The following is an 18,877-nucleotide window of genomic DNA, read 5'->3' on the forward strand; positions in this document are numbered from 1 at the left end:
TCAGGACACATTAAGCACTCCCAAACCGACGCAGGCTCCCGCGGCTAGCGCACTGGCGCACAGGCTCGTAAAATTCTATACCGCTTGAGATGCAGACGCTTCACCCGACGCGCCATAAAAGGAACGCGCGGATAAAGCCTAGACGCTGACCCGTCCCCCTGTAACACACACAACTACAAAAAACCTCCGATCAAGATTGACCGCGAATAAAGTTGTCCACGGAATCGACGCGGTCCGCGGGCGCATTTTATGGGTGTTAAAACGGAGGACCGTGATCACCGTGCGCTTATCGTGCGAGTGTAATCGGCTGGCGTAACGCCACATCCGCGTTGCCCAACGGCACCGTACCGTACCGTATCAGATGCCGCGCATGCTGTCGTACACCACTGCAACGCGCGGTGTCGCCCCGTGGGGCATGCTTTTCTTTATTTTTTCTTTTTCAGGGAAAGATAGTTTACTGCGAGCGACCCTTCGGTGGCAGTGTTTCAGGGTGTTGAGACATGCTGCTTTATTGAGCAATAATTGAAGAAAATGAAACTACGTGTAAAAACCATCAATGCGCCTTTTGGCAAGACAGTAATCGGCCAATTGGACGTAATTTTGTAGTTGCATATTAAGGCACCATATTAAACGATTTTTTTATCAATTTATATCAACATACAGGGCGAACTAAAGTAACAATTCATCACTCTCTGTTTGCGAAACAAGTGACTTCAATGCATGCAATATGTGTAACGAGCAACGAACCCTTAAAAATAAATCCGCATGCAGAAGTTGGAACCAGTTTTCAATCATTTTAATGTATCTTCAACTTAAACCTAAATCTGATTAATATTATTAATTTTTTTAACTTTTAAAAAGTACAAGAAATGTTTTGAACAAAAAACCTTGACGCACGTTATCCATTTATCTGTTCAAAAGATAAGACTTCAACGCTTGGCATACGTGTAACCAGTGACGAACCTTTTCTGACAAGTACAGTGCATACATATCCCAACCAAAATACAATTTTATACAAAACAAAGCAGTTTTTTTAATTATAAGAATTATAAGCCTGCTTGCTACAAAAATATTGACCAGAATTTGCAAGTATTTTTGTTCTCAGGAATCTTTTCCACGTTCGATAACATCTTCACGCATGTCTCGTATGTGGAAACGAACCCTCAGCTAATCTCTGCTTTGTTCGACATGTGTACAAAACACACATACACATCAACTAACCGCACAAAGCACACCGTCCTGATGCAAAGATTAAGATCCGCCCGTCTCTGATAGGAGGATTATCCGTCATATATGACCGCTAGGATGCGCTAGAATAGTAATACGTTCCTCTATTCCTTATATCAGCGTTTCAATATCAACGAAACATATCGCCCAATGTCAATGTCGTACAAACGTGATTAACTTGTGCCCGATAAGTACGCCAGATAGGCATCCGGAGCTTATTACATGTTTATTTAAGCCTTTAAAAAGTATACCCCGTACCGAATATGCCGTGACGATCAAGCACAACCGCATCATTGCTTGTTTATCTACTGATCAGCAAACGAACTTAGTAACGAGGTGTGACGGCTTCATAACCAACACGTACAACAATGCTCTTAAGCAGATGGGATTGTGTCCTGCTTTTTGTAGGCTAGCGAGAGAAAAAAAAACGAGTGAAATAAATAAATTATTTAGGCCACCTTGGCGGCGACTGGTCGGTACACAAGACCCATTTTTTTCTGCAACACACAACAAAGCAACCGAACCGTAAGCGCAATCGTCTGATCAATCCGCCAATATTCCCCCGTTCGGGTGCGCATTGATTCACCGCCTTTCGAGGTCCCTCGGCCGATCCAGATGCCTTCACTAACAATCCGAAAACAATTCATTCTGTTTGCCAGGAATAAGCAATACCCCATTGCCTTGTTTCGTATCAACTTACTCAACCCACCCGTGTTACTTGTGTACAGTTTGATCCTTCGGTACGCCTTTTAAGTCGTCAACAGTGCGCTTAGAGCGCTGGCGTAAGCGGGACACACCAGCAGTGTGCCAAATGTGAGTTTTGTTTTTGTTTGTTTGTTATTTTCTTCTCTTGAACGTTCTTTACTGGGTTGCTGAATGCTGCCCGGCAGGCCCCGAAGAGCACACCGCCCGTAAATCCCCCGTAACCCACGGGTCGGTAGCCGGGGCGGAAAGATAAATTATTTCTTGCTTCAATCAAAACCATCACAGCACGGGTCACTGTGGAGCGCATTGATTGCGGCCAAAGGCAGGGACGGGTCAAACCGGGTAACTGAATCGCACCAAAAACGCATCCATCTCTTGTCCCATTTTTTTTTTTTTTTTGGTTCTTTACAGATTGAAAGGCTGTCCGGCGGGCACCAACTGGCCACACGCTCCCGATCCCTTTTTTTCCATGAGTCTGGGACAGATTGTTTCAATGTTGCCCCTTGCCATCTTTTCAAATCAGAAACGTTTCATATTTCAACCAAACTCCTCTCTTGCCGCTCCCCACGCGCCTTGTGCCCGGTGGTGTGGTGCCGCATTCGCCTTACACAATTAGACCTTAAAGCTGGCCTCACGTCCATGGCTGCAAGTTTAATCTCCCTCTCTCGGTCGCTTACCAACCTACCTGTCCACCGTCCTGCAAAAAAAAAGTCCCACCATTGTCCTTTTTTTCCTCCCTTACGCTCAAAGCGTATCCAAGGATTTTCGCCTTACTTTTATCTGGTTTTATTAACAATTTCATCTCTCAATTAAAGCAGATCGAAAACAACATCGAAATATTTACACAATAACCATATCGGGTTGAATAGCCGGTGTAGGATAAAATAGGATCTTTAAGAGAGGAACCGAACACAGTCCCCTTCTCTCACACACGCACACACCTTTTTGCACCTTTCCTTCTGTGCACGGTAGAAGCGCACCAAGAAGCCGGTCGGCTGGCCTCCGAAAAATCCTCCGAAAAGGAAAACAAAAGCCAGTGCAACTGCCGACGGGCAAGAGGGCAATAGCGAGCAAGGGTGAGTTGGATCAAGATCCAGGACGGATAAGAAGAGACCCGGAGGGCCACGCTTGCGGACGTTCGCCGAGTTCAGAATCAGAATGACGAAACAGGAGAATCTTGGGACTGACGGGAAGAAACAAATAAAAAAAAACCTGAAGCTTTCTAAGTAGAAAAAAGAATCCAAGCTCGAAAGGAAAAAACAACCAACTTCCCAATTGCCCTAGCTCCGTCCAACCCAGGACCCATTGTTCTGGGAGGGAGAGTGGGAAGAAAGAGTACCACCTTGAGGGAACGGGATACGAAGCAACAAAAAAACACACACACACACAACCTCCTCAACCGATCCTTTATCCAGCGGTCCCGATGAGTGATAGGTTTTCAGGAGGTTTTTTTTTTTTATTTCGCCTCAAGATTCCTTAACCTCAATGCCCTACGGCGTGTAAAAAAGTGGAGAAAACTTTTCCCCGAAAGAACAATGCAAAAAAACCGCGGCAGTGCACCCGGCGGCACCGCAATGCCCACGGACCCGGACGGTGGGTTGGCTTAAGAGCGGAGGACCCCGGATCCGTAAGGGCTGGCGAAAGTGCACGCAGAAAAGCCGAAGGTGTCCTTTGCGGTGCGCCGAAATTGTGGGATTTGGTTTTTTTTTGTGCGTTGTTGCTGGTTGTTTGTTGATGGCTGAGACCAGCAATCGGCTAGCCCCTAGATCGTTATCAGACAGATTCGGCAGCTCAAATCTCAAGGACAGATTTCATTTGCGGAAATTTAGATGTTTTTTTTTGTGCTTAAACATGTTCAACAGGAAGCAAAACGATACGATTTTTTACGTGCTACGTGGTTTCAGTTTCCTTTTGCCTAACGGTTTCTGAACGTGCTTAGAAGTGGAAGAAAAAATGCACTTCCTAGACACACGACCAGTGGATGAATTGAACGGCTCCGTCGAACATGAGATTGCCTACATTCTAGGCGTTTAGCGCTAGAGAAGGTTGGATCATACAACTCAAGTAGAAAATTGATTTCTTCCCCGGTATTTGACATGAAAACCTTAAAATTAACTATTTCTCTCGCTTCTTACATTATCCAACTAATGACATAATCAACGAAAGTAGAAAAAGGTAGGACATAGACTTAAAAGCCCTTAATTTACATTTCGAACTCATCATTGTAATAACGATCGGCGCCTTTTATCATTCCAAAAAAGAAATTATATCCTCCCAGCACACAATCCTTTTACAACACCTCTTTACGACCATTTATCTACACCTGCTTGCTTGCTTGTGGCTCAAAATATTTTATAAACATGCTTTTCCTCCCGATCCACAGGGACAGGAATTCCCGCTCTCATCTCATCCCGATGCGCATCGCACACGAGTCCCTGGTAGGGAGAGGATCATGCCCACAGCTTCACGCATTTTAAAAGCATATCACTCAGGGCCTGTAACAAAGCCCCCGTGCGCGAGTGGCGAGTTGAGAAAACTCGATCGTTGAGGCTCGATTAGGGTTGCGCGATCATCATTTCAACGATCGATTCAGGTCGAAGAGGGATCGATTACGGGCGTGAAATTGAAACCCCTTCTTCTTCTGCGGCGGCGGCGGCTAGGGCACAGATGGGCAGGCGAGTGGGCTTAATGCACTGGCGCGCCTCGAAGGATATCTCCATTTCACGATCAAGCCAGGCTGCTTTCGCTGGATGCACAAGATAATCTAAGGGGTGCAATGGGGCAAAGCTGTTGTTTTACGCACTTGCCTAGCGCGCCCGAAAGTTTGTTCTAGTTTTACGCACGCTGGGAATGGATGAAGAGTTAAGAAATCGACGAAACAAAAGGAAGGCAATCGTCAACCAACCGACAAAGGTGAAGTAGTGCAAGGGGCGGATCAGCGCATCCTTTCCCTGGTGGCGTGGAAGGATATCTCGTCTTGTAAATCAACCGACATAATTGGAAATTTATAGAGGAAAATCGAACCTTAAGCGGTCGTAAATTTAATTGTGTCGATCTCATTTATGGCCCGCTCTGCGCGCTCTCGAGCACGCTACACTTGGCCCCTCGGTGGACTGCGGCTGCCACGGGACCCGTGGTGGCTTAATATTTATGTTATCCTTTCTTCGATTTTGTCCCAAACTGTGAGTGTAATAATTTTTTATATGCACCCAAACCAAAACCCCGCTTCCCCGCTCGAAAGCAAAACAGTGTGTTGCTGCTGTGAGCAACAACAAGCGCACACACCAAAAAATGGTTATGGTTATGGCTTTTTTTTTAAGCAGCCCGACTGACCGAAACAAACATTCGTGTCGACGAATGGCTGGATTGTGCGGGAAGTGTCACTGCACGACGAGAGCCACTTTTCACGATTTATGCACTGCACACTGACACCGACAGCAGGAGGGGTGGCTGGCACAAAAAAGAACGAACGGCAACCCCTCCAAAAGGAGTGATCGAGTGGGAATGAATAAATAAAGCATCCTCTTCTCCGCCAGTTTAAGCGCAGCGAGACACAGGGCAGCGTCGAAATAATATAAAAATAAAAACACAACCCTCCGATGCCTTTGTAGAGAATCCGTTCTGCCGCAGTATGAATTATGCGGATTATGAATTATGGACCATCGATGTGGGCCGATTGCCGTACCAGGCAGCAGGTGAAAATTCGGCACCGGAATCTTTACCAACGCAGGAGAGAAAAAAAAGAGTTATTGAATTATTGATTGAATAAAATGGACTGAAAGAATAGGTTGCACAGGTTGTTTTTTTTTATTATTTTTTCTTTTCTTTGAGTGAAAAGACATAAATAAAGAATGCGAGAATTTATGAAAACCGTGGAGTCTATTAAAGTTGACCATTTTCATACTATTTCTTTTCGGTGACAGTCCTCTATCGTTGCACCTGATTAGAATAAATTAATTCATTTTTTTTTTTCACAAAATTACTACCCATGTTCGGCTAATGCGATGCAACAAATCACCGCAGTTCCAAAGGCAAACAAAAAACGAACAGAGTTGTATAACTCATAAATATATTTAATATGTTTTTTTTTTGCTGCAACGGCTCAAAATTATTTTAACGTTCTGTCAGAATTTGTTAGAAAAACAAAGTCCCACAACTGGTTGAAAGTTGAAGCAAAAACCCCAAGCGCACATTAACAACAAAACCGACAGGCAAAGGAAACCAAACCCCCGAAAAGCTATGATTTCCAAATTGTATAAATAAATATTTGCCATTGACAGAGTGGCGGCAAAATCGTAAAAAAGCGGCACAACAAAACCCTCGGAGAGCGGAGAGGAACCACACATAAAAATCCCTCTTTCCACGGGAGAACTATGTTTAACTGCTGACCGTTCGGGGCTTCAGCAAAAGGATTGGTTTGTTGTTGACATTAGGAACCCTCGAAATGCCAGCAGCCAACGGACATGCGGGTGCTGCTTCTGACCCATTCCGTGGCCGCTGCCGGATGCTTCTGAGGAGGCTCTAAAAGGATTTCTAGCCGGAACGGTCCAAGCTCGCGCCTCCTTTTGGCATGCTGTATTTACACTGCGGCACCCTTATTGGCTCCCTTCTGTGTCGGGCCCAAAGGATAAGATATCAAACGCAAGACTTCCGACGTTCGTAAAGAAAGCTACTCTCCTCAAACACACCGACACCGACAGCAGCTGAATGTGCAGGCCGTATGCTTACGGTGCTCGTAAAACAATACACACTGAGCAGGTCGCTAGGATGTCAGCCAGTGTTTTTCAGCCTCATCAATTTGTAAGTGGACGGTGTGTGGGATGCTACTTCAGTAGGCAACTGTTCGGCTAATCGGTTAGTTTGGTGCCTCGGTTTGCAAAACCTTCCAAATCCCAAAGGCTAACACCACTGTGCCGGTGCGAAACCCCGGTGGCATATGTGCCAATGGAAAGGAGAACAAAATGGTTCGCTAAATGCTATAAACATATAGAGAGAGAAGAGGCCACGCGGTCAGTGAAAGGGTTGTATCGGGTTTCGGGGCAGAGATATTAAATAGAACGGAACTGATGCCCGAGATTCGAGCGCTTTTTGCTGCAACTTTCACTTCAGCAAGGATGTCACAGCTTTCAGGGTGGCCAACGATGAAAAAACAATCCTTTGCCACGTATCTTGAGATAAGACTAAAAAGCATTCAGTTACAAAGAGAGAAAAAGCTGTCAATTGAAGGAAGATAATGTTAAGAATCGTAGACAATTCAAGATAACTATAATCATACTAACAAGATCAATATAAGCATTCATGTATGTTCATACTTAACCAATTTTTAATCATTTTTGAGCAATTTTATGTAAGGAAAGGCCAGAAATATTACGAAAAGCAGTTGTTGCATGGATTTTTAATGATTCTTGAATATAACAGGATTTTGATCATCGATATTATTACATCAGTGACTGTGAGTGTGAAAGCATCTAATTAAATTGCTAACAAAATAAAATAATCCCCATCTTCTTCATATAAAAATTCCACCCAGCTTAGCGACAATACTGCTCTTCAGCATTGAATTGTAAAATTGTTTACAAACTTCAGCGCAACCCTAATCCCATTTCGCACCACCGGAAATTGAGGACCTCCCCGGAGGACATGATCCTTGCCCTAAACAAACAATTCGCCCCTCGGGCCTCAACATCATGTCTTATTCCAGCACACGTCTGCGAACGATCATTGTGTAAAAAATGTGTCTTCCACACCCCAAACAGGAAATTGAACGAAATTGGCCAATTCTTAACCGTGATTGATCCCCTCCCGGAAGCGTCCGGAAATGCATTGACACCGTGCAGCAGCAGCAGCACGATTGCAAAAGCCAGGCACATCATCCTTGACCATCCTTGACAAGTCACGTAGCGGAGAGATGATGGGAAGCGGATCGAACGGAAATGGTTTTTGGTGTGTTTATTTTCGCTTCAAATTGAAACACAACAATTCCAAACCCTTACGCCCCGTGTGTGTGTGTGTTCGGGGGTGTAAGGAAGTTTTCTTTTCATTCCGATGACAATGCCGATTTCAGCCAATGCCCCTCCCTTGTCAATTGTGCACACACACACAAAATCATACAATGCGTTTACAAAGGGTCGGATTCTAACCGGAGCGAGCGACCTCAAAACACGTTGGGATGACTTCGTTTGGAAGGATATAAATCAATGTTGATGCGAATTTTTTGTCACCAACAATGCATTTGAAGAGAAAGGAGCTGGTACTTTTGTGGAGAAATGCACAAATTAGTTGATTCAATTATTGGAGAGAAATGCCGAAAGTTGTAGGACATTCTTGAAGTCCTGTTGTTTGGTGTTTAAATAGCTTTGCGGATTTTATCTGTAGATTTTGCAAACAACTATACTTTTGGATCTATATTCTTTTTTGTCTTAATGTTAACTGAGTTGTTCATGATTTTTAAATTTTTTGTTCCAGTGTTCTGTAGTTTCCAGGCGTCTTAAAACCTCCAAGAATATTCTCCATTCGGTAAATTACGAAATTTCCCATTTACCATTTACTTTTATGGACAGTACTACAATTTGAAATTATCCCAAAATAATACACATTCCGCCTCGGAAAACGACTACTTCGAACGATATCAATTCAACACAATCTTAATACAATCCGAAACCCTCAACCCCAAGACGTCCACACTCGCAACGCGTCTCAGTGCCTGCTGGCTGCTCGAAGGAAGCAATCCGACTATCCCTGTTAAACCAATTATCGTGTTCCACGCGATGTACACGATTACCCAGAATGCGCCGGACCACCGAATGCGCCAGATGGTACGCGCGTGAATCCACTCCAACGTGACACGGCGGGGAACAGACGTGGAGAAAGGTTACCTCAACCACCAAAGGGATGATCAGGCATGACCAGCCCGCCCAAACGTGATGCGTGAAGGGTTCGGTTTAATGATCCTTGGACTTTCGACAAAAATAAAGCATCCTCTGCTCGCTTCCCAATCTCCTAGGCAGCACACCACCACACTTTTGGGATGATGCGTACCGGTGTTTGCGTTTATGATTAACGTAATAATGTCCAACTTGCAGGCTGCGATCGTCACGAAAAATCGATCGAAACAAAAAAAAATAATACACGAAAACCCACCTCATTCAATTGATGCACTTCCTTATAGAATGGGGCGCATGTGATCGAAGTGCATTATGTTTTGCGGCCAAATTCGCCAAATCACGCGGCCGCACCGTTTTCGCTGCGCAGGAAACCAGCGCAAACTAACGGGAATAGAGTGGGCCGTATTACGCAACCTGCCCATTAAACGTTCAAAAACCCCGTCCAGGAGATGGGGCGCACGGGACGCTCAGGACGCTTTTGTTCCGGGATGCACCACCGCCTTAATCCGCAGGAGTGCGCGAGCGCGCGCGCTCGAGAGGGCCAATTTTGGGCCCGTCAGTGGGCTCGACAGACCGCTCATTAAAATCGAACAGAAGAGCGTTGCCCGATCCGTTGATCCTTGGGCCAGTGGCTCTGCTTCTGCTGCCGTTGCCGCAGCCAGCGGGTTAAGCTGTGTTTGGAAATGATTGGGCAATTTTTAAAAGTCTTCTTTTTGGAGGCGCATTCGAGTGGCTTACTTTTTTAGCTTTTTGGCAACCGTAAACTTCATCCCCGCCAGAAATCCATCAAGATTGAAGTCATAAGCCCAGGCGTGCACGGATAACGGATACGGCTTACTTTCCTCCATTAGTTTGCGACCTAAAGTAATTCAAGTCGACCACTTTGCCGCAAAACGATATGGGCTGATGGGTGCACAAATTTGACCTAATTTAAATGGCCCTCGACTGCAGCGGTCCCTCCTCTCCCCATTGCCCACATGTAACGATTTTGTTTACAAAATATCCCGTTTCAAAGGGTGAAAGTAGCGCGGAAGATGCGTCTGCTGTTTTGCAGCACAACAAATCGGAACGATTTGTCCGAAAAGTTGGTATTTTTTTTGGATGTTGGCATGGTATATAAAACAGGCATCATAAACCGGTCTAGTGCCGCATAAGTACGGTTACCTTAATCCTTTATCAGCGTTCAACGATGCACTTGTTGACCCCGGTCCATGCTTAATCGGGGCAAGTAATTTAAATCATTTCATCTTCGCCACGCTTCATTAAGCACGGAGATGTTTTAGCAAATGGATGACACTGTCGCAGGTGGGTTGTGACCTATATTTGTCATTAAACGTATAAAGTATACCCTTTTTTCTGCAATTACACGCGCTGGTGAATATATTGTGGGACATCTACTTGAATGTCCAGAAGAATGATATTTTCAGATATTTATTTCAATTGGTGGATTTAACACATTGAAAATTGAATGAATTCAATTCAACTGAAAAGTAGTACATAAAATTTCAACATTTCAAAAAATGGGGGTAAAATTCAAAGTTTGAAAATAGTTAAACTTCCAGCATCCTTTTCAAGATAGCTGCAAAAGTGAAAACAATCCCTGAAGAAATCATGCATTAAATCATTAAGCTTGTTAAAAGAAACTAATTTGCTTCAATCACAATAATTCGTTGTTAAACGAACAGGTCAAACCCAATAATTCCATCAGCTGCATTACAGAATCATTAGCGCCCACTAACAAGGCGTAACATTGATCCGACTTATACACATTGCATCCGAGCAGAATGCATTCAAATTACCCGTCTTCTTCTCTTTGCTGGCTGCTTGCCAGCACTGCCATCGTTTGGAGGCGCTTTCCCGGTGGCGATGGTAGTACGCACGAACAAACACCAACAATTGCCCACGGGTGTCGGACGGGTGCAAACCTTCAGACACTTCGCCCAACGAGCATAATGCATCACCACCACCGTGTGCATCACACAATGCAACGCAGCAACCAAGCTGGCTTAGAAAACCCCCGTGTACGAGCTGGTTTCATTGGTTTTGATCGGACCATGCTGAGAGATCTATACCCCAGCAGGCAGCAGAGGCAAGCCAATTTTGCCTTCCCCGCATGCCGGGACGGATTCGAAGAATCTCGCCCACCTCGCACAAGGGTTTCCTGCCATCCTTTTGTGTCTGGTCGATTTGTGTCGTACCACAAAACCAGCAGCGCCCACAGCGAGTCAGGGGTGGCTCGAGGGGTTCCAAATATCTTTTGCACCTTCTTTGTGCTCGCACACGTACACAACGAGTACTCGGAGGTCTGTGAGAAGGACGGATTATCCCCGAGACAGCATCATGGGGGCAGAGTGCGTGTCCTTTCACACGAAGCCCACAAATGGCTTCTGCAAAAGGGACAAATCTAATCAATACAATTACATATGTTAGCTTGCGTACGTCTACCTTTCCAGGCTGCCTGCCCGTCTGAGTTAGGTCTGCCGTCGTGCTCGTGGATAGTCAATTGGACGAAAACTAACAATCTAACTCAAACCCTCCAGAGCTCTAGTACAACACTTCCCACAGCAATGCATTACGCATCGCAAGACGCAGAGGAAGTCATCAGACACCGAGCCTGTCCCACAGACAATTCCCAAGAAGCTCGCAAGATCCACGCACAAACGCACCAAGATGTCTCGTGCAGGACAATGCCAAGAGCAAACACCGATGATGGGTTTTTCGTTAGGGAGTGTACGAAAAAAAAGGATCCGGATCTGTCTGTCACCTGGTGTCCTGGAGGTAACTGCTGGGAATGCTATTGTAATGAAGATGTTTATTAAATATTTGGATCTGTGTATTCCACCTCCTTCGACGGCGAAGTGAAGCAAACAAACACGCTAACAACGGTCCGAAGGAGCCTTTCTGTTTCAGAAGCTAACAACGAACCATGTTCTGAGAGTTTCATCCGAAAATCCTCTCATTGCACCAATTTCTACGGAATGCGAACTTCTTATCAGAGTCATCAGATCTTGCAAGAGAACAATATGGCAAAATCTTTACCTCTTTGTTTGTCTTGTACCGAAATCCGACCACCAGGACCTACATCGATACAGGGTATATCTCCGATGCAGAAGGCCTCACGCATTTTGCAAAAATACAACAACAAAAAACAGTACGACATCGAACATATCCTTGCGTGCCTTGCGTGTCCTGGCAGGGTTTGATCAAGGATTAAGATAACCGATGCACATGCAGTTACATTGTTTGGCCGCAGGTTCAGGTGTTTTGTTTCATCTAATGTTTACCTTTTGTTTCCACTATCCAGCATCCTGCGGCGTTTACGTGCAGACTTCACCTACGTTGCTTTTGTTTTACGATCAGTGTCGTGCGGAGCTTAAATCGTACAGGGACATTGCAGTTGCTCTGGGCCACACGACCTAGACGACGGTGTGGCTGGTGCACCGCGCGAACCGGCAACAGCTGCGCCAGGGTTCTCGGAGCTTAGCAAAAGAACAATAGAGAGACACTGGGACGCTAATATGGGGTTTGTTTGTATGCTCTCGTCACGGTTTTCCTCGTACGAGCTGTACTACGAAATATATCTATCTGTGTTGATCATGTGCACCAGCAGTTCAGCCTTTTTGTAAGCGCATTCTCCTTATCTTGGGAAGAGGCTCCATAGGGAAGATGCACAATAATTGCCATCCCATACAACTCAATCGTTTAGGCGATCTTGATCATGATGGCGCTTCCATGATAGGAGCTGCAATCGCTTTTACTCCACAATAAAAGCTTTTACATATGTGTATGCCTATCACGTGTTCGGCATCGCATCTAGAGTTAAGAACAACACATGTCTTTAGAATAGCTTGTTATAAAGTGTCGGCTAACACCTATAACGCCACAAACCGGACGCTCTAGAATGCTCTGGACGATAACAAGACTACAATTCTTGCCCCCACAGCGTATGTGGCTTTGAAACACTTATGGGCTTGGATCTGTATCTACTCAACGAAATGCATTGAGGTGAAAAAAGATATTGGATTGCTTGCTTCACAAAAGCTGTTATTGTAAACCAGTTACTGAGGGAAAAAACAAAGCTAACAGGAAAAAGGCATTGAAGATGTGTTGTTTTGTTAAACAGCATCAAACATAGATTTCAATTGTTTTAAATAAATATGATAACAATTTCAAAATAATTTTCTCACTTTTCTATTTTACCGTCGAACGTTTACAAAATCAATCCCACTGCTCCAGCTGCATATCAGATGTAGGTCTTCTTTTACGTTTTATTATACATAATGATTCGTTCCATCACATTAGTTGCTACACACACACGCACCGTTGTCTCTCGCTCAGCGGCTCGCCTTCACGAGCGGAGTCTCGCTTTCGAACTCCACCCGATCGGACTCTGACTCTGCATGTCCGCTATGGCCCTACAATGATAAATACTACCATCGCAGTACTGATATTTGCATACTACCCCCTCTGCTTGCTTTGTTCTCTTTCCTTCCGCATCTACACTCACACACACACATGCACATAAACACATAGTCCGATCGATTGTGCAGAGTAATCTGTACAGCTTGTTAGTAAACTTAAGACTTTCATCAAAGAAGGGCGATAAATTCTATCAAGTTTGTCCTTTTTTGTTTTTTTTTGTTGTTTTTTTTTATTTTGTTTGTGTGTATTTTTGCTAGTTTGTCAGTTAAATTTTGTTCAAGACTATTCTATTTTTCAACTCGAGCTGTTTCGCTATCGAGCGGATGAGCTTTTATGAACGGGAAACGCGCTCAGCTTGGAGCGTTCGTGTTTTTACGACTCGAATCTCAAGTTTTGGAAAATGGGTTGCAATTTTCTGTCCGTTCTTTTGCTTTACATTGCCCTCTAGAGCTTCACACATTTCCTACCGGTTGATAAGTTCTTTCTGGCTCTTACAGAGTTAAGATTACGCTCTAGCAGTCGCTTCGTCCACACCGAATGCACAAAAGATCCAGCATAGCATCCGGGTGTGAGAGAGAGAGGGATACACTTACATGCTCGTTTGGCTTGGCTTTTTACACACAATAATAATTGCATTATTTTTTGCCATGCCAATCAGCAGCATGCGCAACCCCCGTCTCCGTCCCGACACCATCCACCAGGGGGGGCGTGATTTTTTGTCCACAGTTGTTTCGCTTTCGATTCTTATTTATAGTGCCACGGATCGACGTGCACTCTGTTTTCCCTCTCCCTTACTTTACTGTTTCCTCCAAGTAAGCCCTAGTCTCGGTGTACAGCGGCAAACAGCCCCAATTGCTGCACGGAATTGAATGAACACAAATAAATAACACTAATTTAAAACACAAAACAAAAAAGAAAACGATCCCGAGAACGAAACATAGAGGGGGGACACAAGCATGAGAAGAAAAGAAAAAACCGGACGAAGATTACCTATCGGTTGCGGCTATTAACGGTAATAAATTATGAAATTGCTTTTCTACCATATTAAAACAAATAAACGAAACGCGAACGCCCCGAAATTGGGCCCTTTTGGGCAGCCACTAAGACGATGCTGCTGCTGGCCCGGGATGGATTCCGAGCGCGGAACCGATAAAGTTATTATAACTTAAATTGCAACTATTTATTAACGGTAAGCTCCTGTGTGCTCCTGCTGCTGCACCTTCGCCTTCCGACCGGCGCGACACCGCATGGTGCATGGTGAAAAATAATTTAAAGCAATCGACAACGCACCCAATCGGTGGTGGTGGGTTCCCCTCCGCTTTGCCGGGTAGTGTTGCACAATCAAAGGTGCGAATCGTACCGCTCTCGCTCCTTATCTCTTTTTTTAAACATATTAGCTGACGTTCCTGCGAACACTAGAAGAGTCGGTTGCTTTTAACGGGGGGGGGACAGAGGCAAGCTATCCGCCGCTAGCAATTTACATCATGGCAAAGAAGGGTTTGACGTCCTCGTCCTTTAAATTAAGCCCACCATTTAGCGCCACCATGGACCGTGGCTCCGTTTGCGAAGGTTTGCCTGTTGAAAAGTGTAATTTATTCCTTTTTTGTTCAACTTCAAAAACAGTTGTTAATGTGAGTGTGAGTGAAAGAATATAACATTTAAAAACAATAATGATGGAATTTGAAGAAAATGATCGTTTGCCACTGTTTGATAAATAAATCAATATTGAAAACCCTGTACTTACAATACTTGTCGTCGGCGTGGATGCGAATGTGGCTGTTCAGTGTGCTCGACTGCCGGAACTGTTTGCCGCACACCGAGCACTCGAACGGCTTTTCCCCGGTGTGAATCTTCAGATGGTTCGAAAGCGTACCCGTCTGGCGAAAGGTTTTGCTGCAGTACGTGCAGGCGTACGGCTTTTCACCTGCCAACGATACAACAGGAGGAAAATTATGATCATTAACACTGCTACTTGTATGATTTGCTTTGCATCAACTATTTAAGCACTTGCAATGGATAAACTTAAACGTTCTTTTCTGCATTATAATTCGGGAGGCGTGAAAAAGAAAAAGCTCACCTGTGTGGATTTTTATGTGATTCGCTAGGGTCGTCGTCTGCCGGAACTCCTTCGGACAGATGCTGCATTTGAAGGGTTTTATGCCTTAAAGACAGAGGTTAGGAACCTATCAGGTCAATATTGTCTAGATGGGAAGGAGGGTAGAGAGAAGCTGTGGTCACACAAGACACGGAATGTTATTGATCATTCATTTTTGGCATAGAGTCATTTTGTAAGCGCTACTAGCTGAAGGTGGTATTTAGTACTGGTTTAATGCTTTTCTTCTCGTCAAGTAGGGGGGACACATTGAAGGCATAAATATCCATATTATGAGGATTAAAAAGATTAAAAAAAACATAATAAACCTATTCTAACATGTTTCTGCAGTCTAACAAAATCTGATAAACTATTGACGCGGTCTTTGCTAGAACCTAAAGTAGATACACTTCGTTCGATTTTTTATCCCTTTCATATCCTTTGCTTTCAAACGAAACCCTTTCGAAGGATCTTCCGTAGCTACTTACAAAATTTATCATCCGAATGAATCCGGATGTGGCTGTTGAGCGTGCTGGACTGGCGGAACTGTTTGCCGCACACCGAACATTCGAATGGTTTTTCTCCGGTGTGTATCTTCTTGTGGTTCGAAAGCGTACTCAGCTGGCGGAACTGTTTGTCACAAAAGTTGCAGTTGAAGGGTTTTTCACCTGCAGGAAACAGAAACAAAACACAAACACGCAACGTTTTAGTGTTACTGGTGGGTCATCTTGTGCGTTTTCCTTTCTCTCCCACAATACATACCGGTATGAATTTTCATATGGTTCGAGAGTGTCGTCGTTTGACGGAACTCCTTCATGCAGATCGTGCACTTGTACGGTTTTTCGCCCGTGTGTATCTTCATGTGGTTGGTCAGTGTGCTCAGCTGGCGAAACAATTTGTTGCATTCGGTGCACGCGAACGGTTTCGAGCAGTTGGAAATTTTCATACCACCACTTTCCACCGCCTGCTGTGACATCGGGCCGACTGTCGGTGGTGGCGACGAGCGATGCCAAACGAGCCCCTCAGCGTTCCTGCAGTCGTCCAGTGTGGCAGATGATCCGAGAAACGGTCCGTTCGAAAACCAGCGGTGCTAGAACCAGCGCCAGAGCAATTGCCACCGGAAGTGGGACGAAGGTGCTGGTATTTGTTGGAGCCGTGCGTACGTGTGTGTGTCTGTGTGCTTTGGTGTGCTCTGAACGCGTAATGCTAATAATATACTATCACAGCCATGGGGGGGAATTTGCTGAGTAGGTAAGTTTGGTGGTCATGCTGGATGGGGGAAGAAAATAGGAAAAAAAGCATTAACGTTTTCAATTTAACAATTTCCCCCGTGAAACATAAACACCGATGACCAACTTTCGGCTGGTACGCCAGCGCACACACCCCTTTCCATTCGCTTCAGAACTTCAGCACACGGTTGTGTTGGTTTCGAAAACAAACCCTGCCCTATCCTAACCCTATTTTCAGCACCCCTCGCCCACAAGCGCACGGGTGACACGGAGTTTTGGGGCCCATTTCTCTGCCGTTTCACGCACCAACACCCATTCCTACCTAATGTGTCCCGATGCAGAGCAGTGTTTTTGACCTTCCGGCGCTAGCATGCGACCGGAAAGACGCCGAATTTACACCGAAAAACAGCCCAAGTGTACACGACCGTAGCGAGTCAGCACCGTGCACCGAGCCACATGCATACTTTGCGCAAGATTCTACCCTCCGCTGGCGTTTGCTGGAGCAGTTCCACTTTAGCACATCTTCACCGCCGTCGTTGGCGAATGTTTACACCACCCCGGTCCACTTCCGGCCAAACAGAAACCGTCCACGAACCCGGAACACGCGAAAAAACAACACACTCCGACCCTGTTTTTCCGATCCGATTTTTTACATTGACGGAGGGTGGTAGTACGAACCGCAAGCGACAGCGTACAATCGATCGTTTCGTTTTCGAACGTCAGTGCAAACTCCATACAGAAAAACCGGGTATCGTTCGTTTCGTTCTCGAGCACGGGAGCGGAATAGCTACCACTGTTTGACAGCTGGGTATGTGGTGGTGTGCGTGTGGTTGGTTTCATTACAGCCGGCTGCAGTACTAGAGTCACCCTGTGACGCTTACGGGAATGAAGATTGATTTTCTTAATAAAAGGGCCGATTACAATCGGCGTGATAATTTAGTTGAAATCCAATTTTGGGAAGAAAAAATACACAAAAAGCTAGTAATGTAAAAGACACATAAATAATACAGAATCACGAATATGTACGTTCTTTTCATCTGTCGTACGGGAACCTGTGTCGCACATTGGGATTTTGGCCAAAATAAAAATCAAAATTTATTCGTTACAAAATCGGCTAGACAAACTGCTCAACAAAGTAAAACTATTTTAAATTCAAATTAAGAGATGTCGCACTTTAAGAAGAGATACAGAAAGCTCTGACTTTTTTAATTTCTGTGAACATTTGTATTTTTTCGATTATATAACGAAATATGAAAAAAAATGTTATTTGTATTTCTTCATCCGTTATTTAACTTCTTTTCAAAATCTTTTCCTAATGTTATGCATGTTTTTAGTATTTTTGACAGCTCAAAAGTAGCTTAAAGGAAGTTTCGCATAATATAACCGGGTAATAAATAAAATTTTAAATAAACGAGTTCTTTTAAGGATCAACAAGGGTAAATTTTCATTAGGATCGTCCATTTGTTGCAATCAATAGCCAAAAATGTTGTTAAGAACAAACCTCCAAATGATTTATAATTCCAGTGTGATTACTTTGGTAGCATCAGCTTAAAGTAAAGTAGAGGTTGTTTCATGTCAAAACTCCCAATTTATTGAATAATGTTTCATTTAAATGATCTCAACAAAGGCACAATAAACTCTTGAACATCTCACGGCAGATTCCCAGCGCACAGCTTTGTTTACAAAGGTGTGTATCCTGAACACACAATTAACCAAAAAGAATAACATATTGTAGCGAAAATTATACACCGCCCTGAATACCACAGGACGGCTATCACAAGCGACCCGGATAATGCTTATGAAACTGGAGAAACGGACCACAGCACTCATTAAGGTCACGCCTCGTAAGCACTGCAATTGACATGATTCACCAACCAGAACCATTCCTTGCGAAACCGTCCAAAAATAAACATTTGCCTGCGACTTTCATTTTTCAAATCAACCACTTCTTCCCAATCGGGGGGAAAAACCTCACAAAGGTTCATCAGATCACAAATGATCTTTTCGCTTTTTTTTTCGGAGATTCAGCGGATGATCAAGATCAGCCCACGGTGCGAGAGGGACATCCGTTTCGGCAATGGCGACGAACCGCTCGGTCCCTCGGTGACTTAATGATCGGTCATTACTGCGTGTAATTTCTAGCCCGGGTAGGTTATGATTTGTGCAACCTTTTGCATCGTACCAGGGTCGTGTCAAATACGGAATCCACCTGCTTCCTGTGCCAATAACCCCCGCCATCGGAACCTGAGCAACCTTTAGGCCTTTTGGTTAGAATATGTTAGTTCTTTCGTCGTACCAACGCTACCATCTTTTTGAAA

General features: G+C 44.5%; 1 protein-coding gene across 2 annotated transcripts; it reads right to left on the reverse strand.

Moving 5' to 3' along the window:
* Window positions 1-13,059: 13,059 nt before the first annotated feature.
* LOC1277286 (gastrula zinc finger protein XlCGF8.2DB) lies at window positions 13,060-17,314 on the reverse strand. 2 transcript variants are annotated; one of them, XM_001688906.2, is made up of 6 exons: window positions 16,882-17,314; window positions 16,093-16,599; window positions 15,819-15,998; window positions 15,316-15,399; window positions 14,983-15,162; window positions 13,060-14,813 (listed from the first exon to the last, which is right to left on the reverse strand). In XM_001688906.2, the coding sequence occupies exons 2-6, from the start codon at window positions 16,304-16,306 to the stop codon at window positions 14,716-14,718; spliced, it is 756 nt and encodes a 251-aa protein (XP_001688958.1). In that variant the 5' UTR covers window positions 16,307-16,599; window positions 16,882-17,314; the 3' UTR covers window positions 13,060-14,715. The 2 variants fall into 2 exon arrangements, with proteins under 2 accessions (XP_001688958.1, XP_316735.4); XM_316735.5 differs by lacking the exon at window positions 15,316-15,399 and having other exon boundaries at window positions 16,882-17,253.
* Between the last annotated feature and the right edge of the window lie 1,563 nt (window positions 17,315-18,877).

This window comes from Anopheles gambiae, chromosome 2 (genome assembly GCF_943734735.2).
Source record: "Anopheles gambiae chromosome 2, idAnoGambNW_F1_1, whole genome shotgun sequence".
In the NCBI taxonomy this organism is placed as follows: domain Eukaryota; kingdom Metazoa; phylum Arthropoda; class Insecta; order Diptera; family Culicidae; genus Anopheles; species Anopheles gambiae.

Bases quoted from the DNA above. Each gene is read 5' to 3' on its own strand.
- LOC1277286 (XM_001688906.2), bottom strand. From the start codon at position 16,306: ATGTCACAGCAGGCGGTGGAAAGTGGTGGTATGAAAATTTCCAACTGC. The intron at 15,999-16,092 runs GTATGTATTGTG...TGTTTCCTGCAG, and splicing joins CCATATGAAAATTCATACCG to GTGAAAAACCCTTCAACTGC. The intron at 15,163-15,315 runs GTGAGCTTTTTC...TATCGTTGGCAG, and splicing joins TCACATAAAAATCCACACAG to GTGAAAAGCCGTACGCCTGC.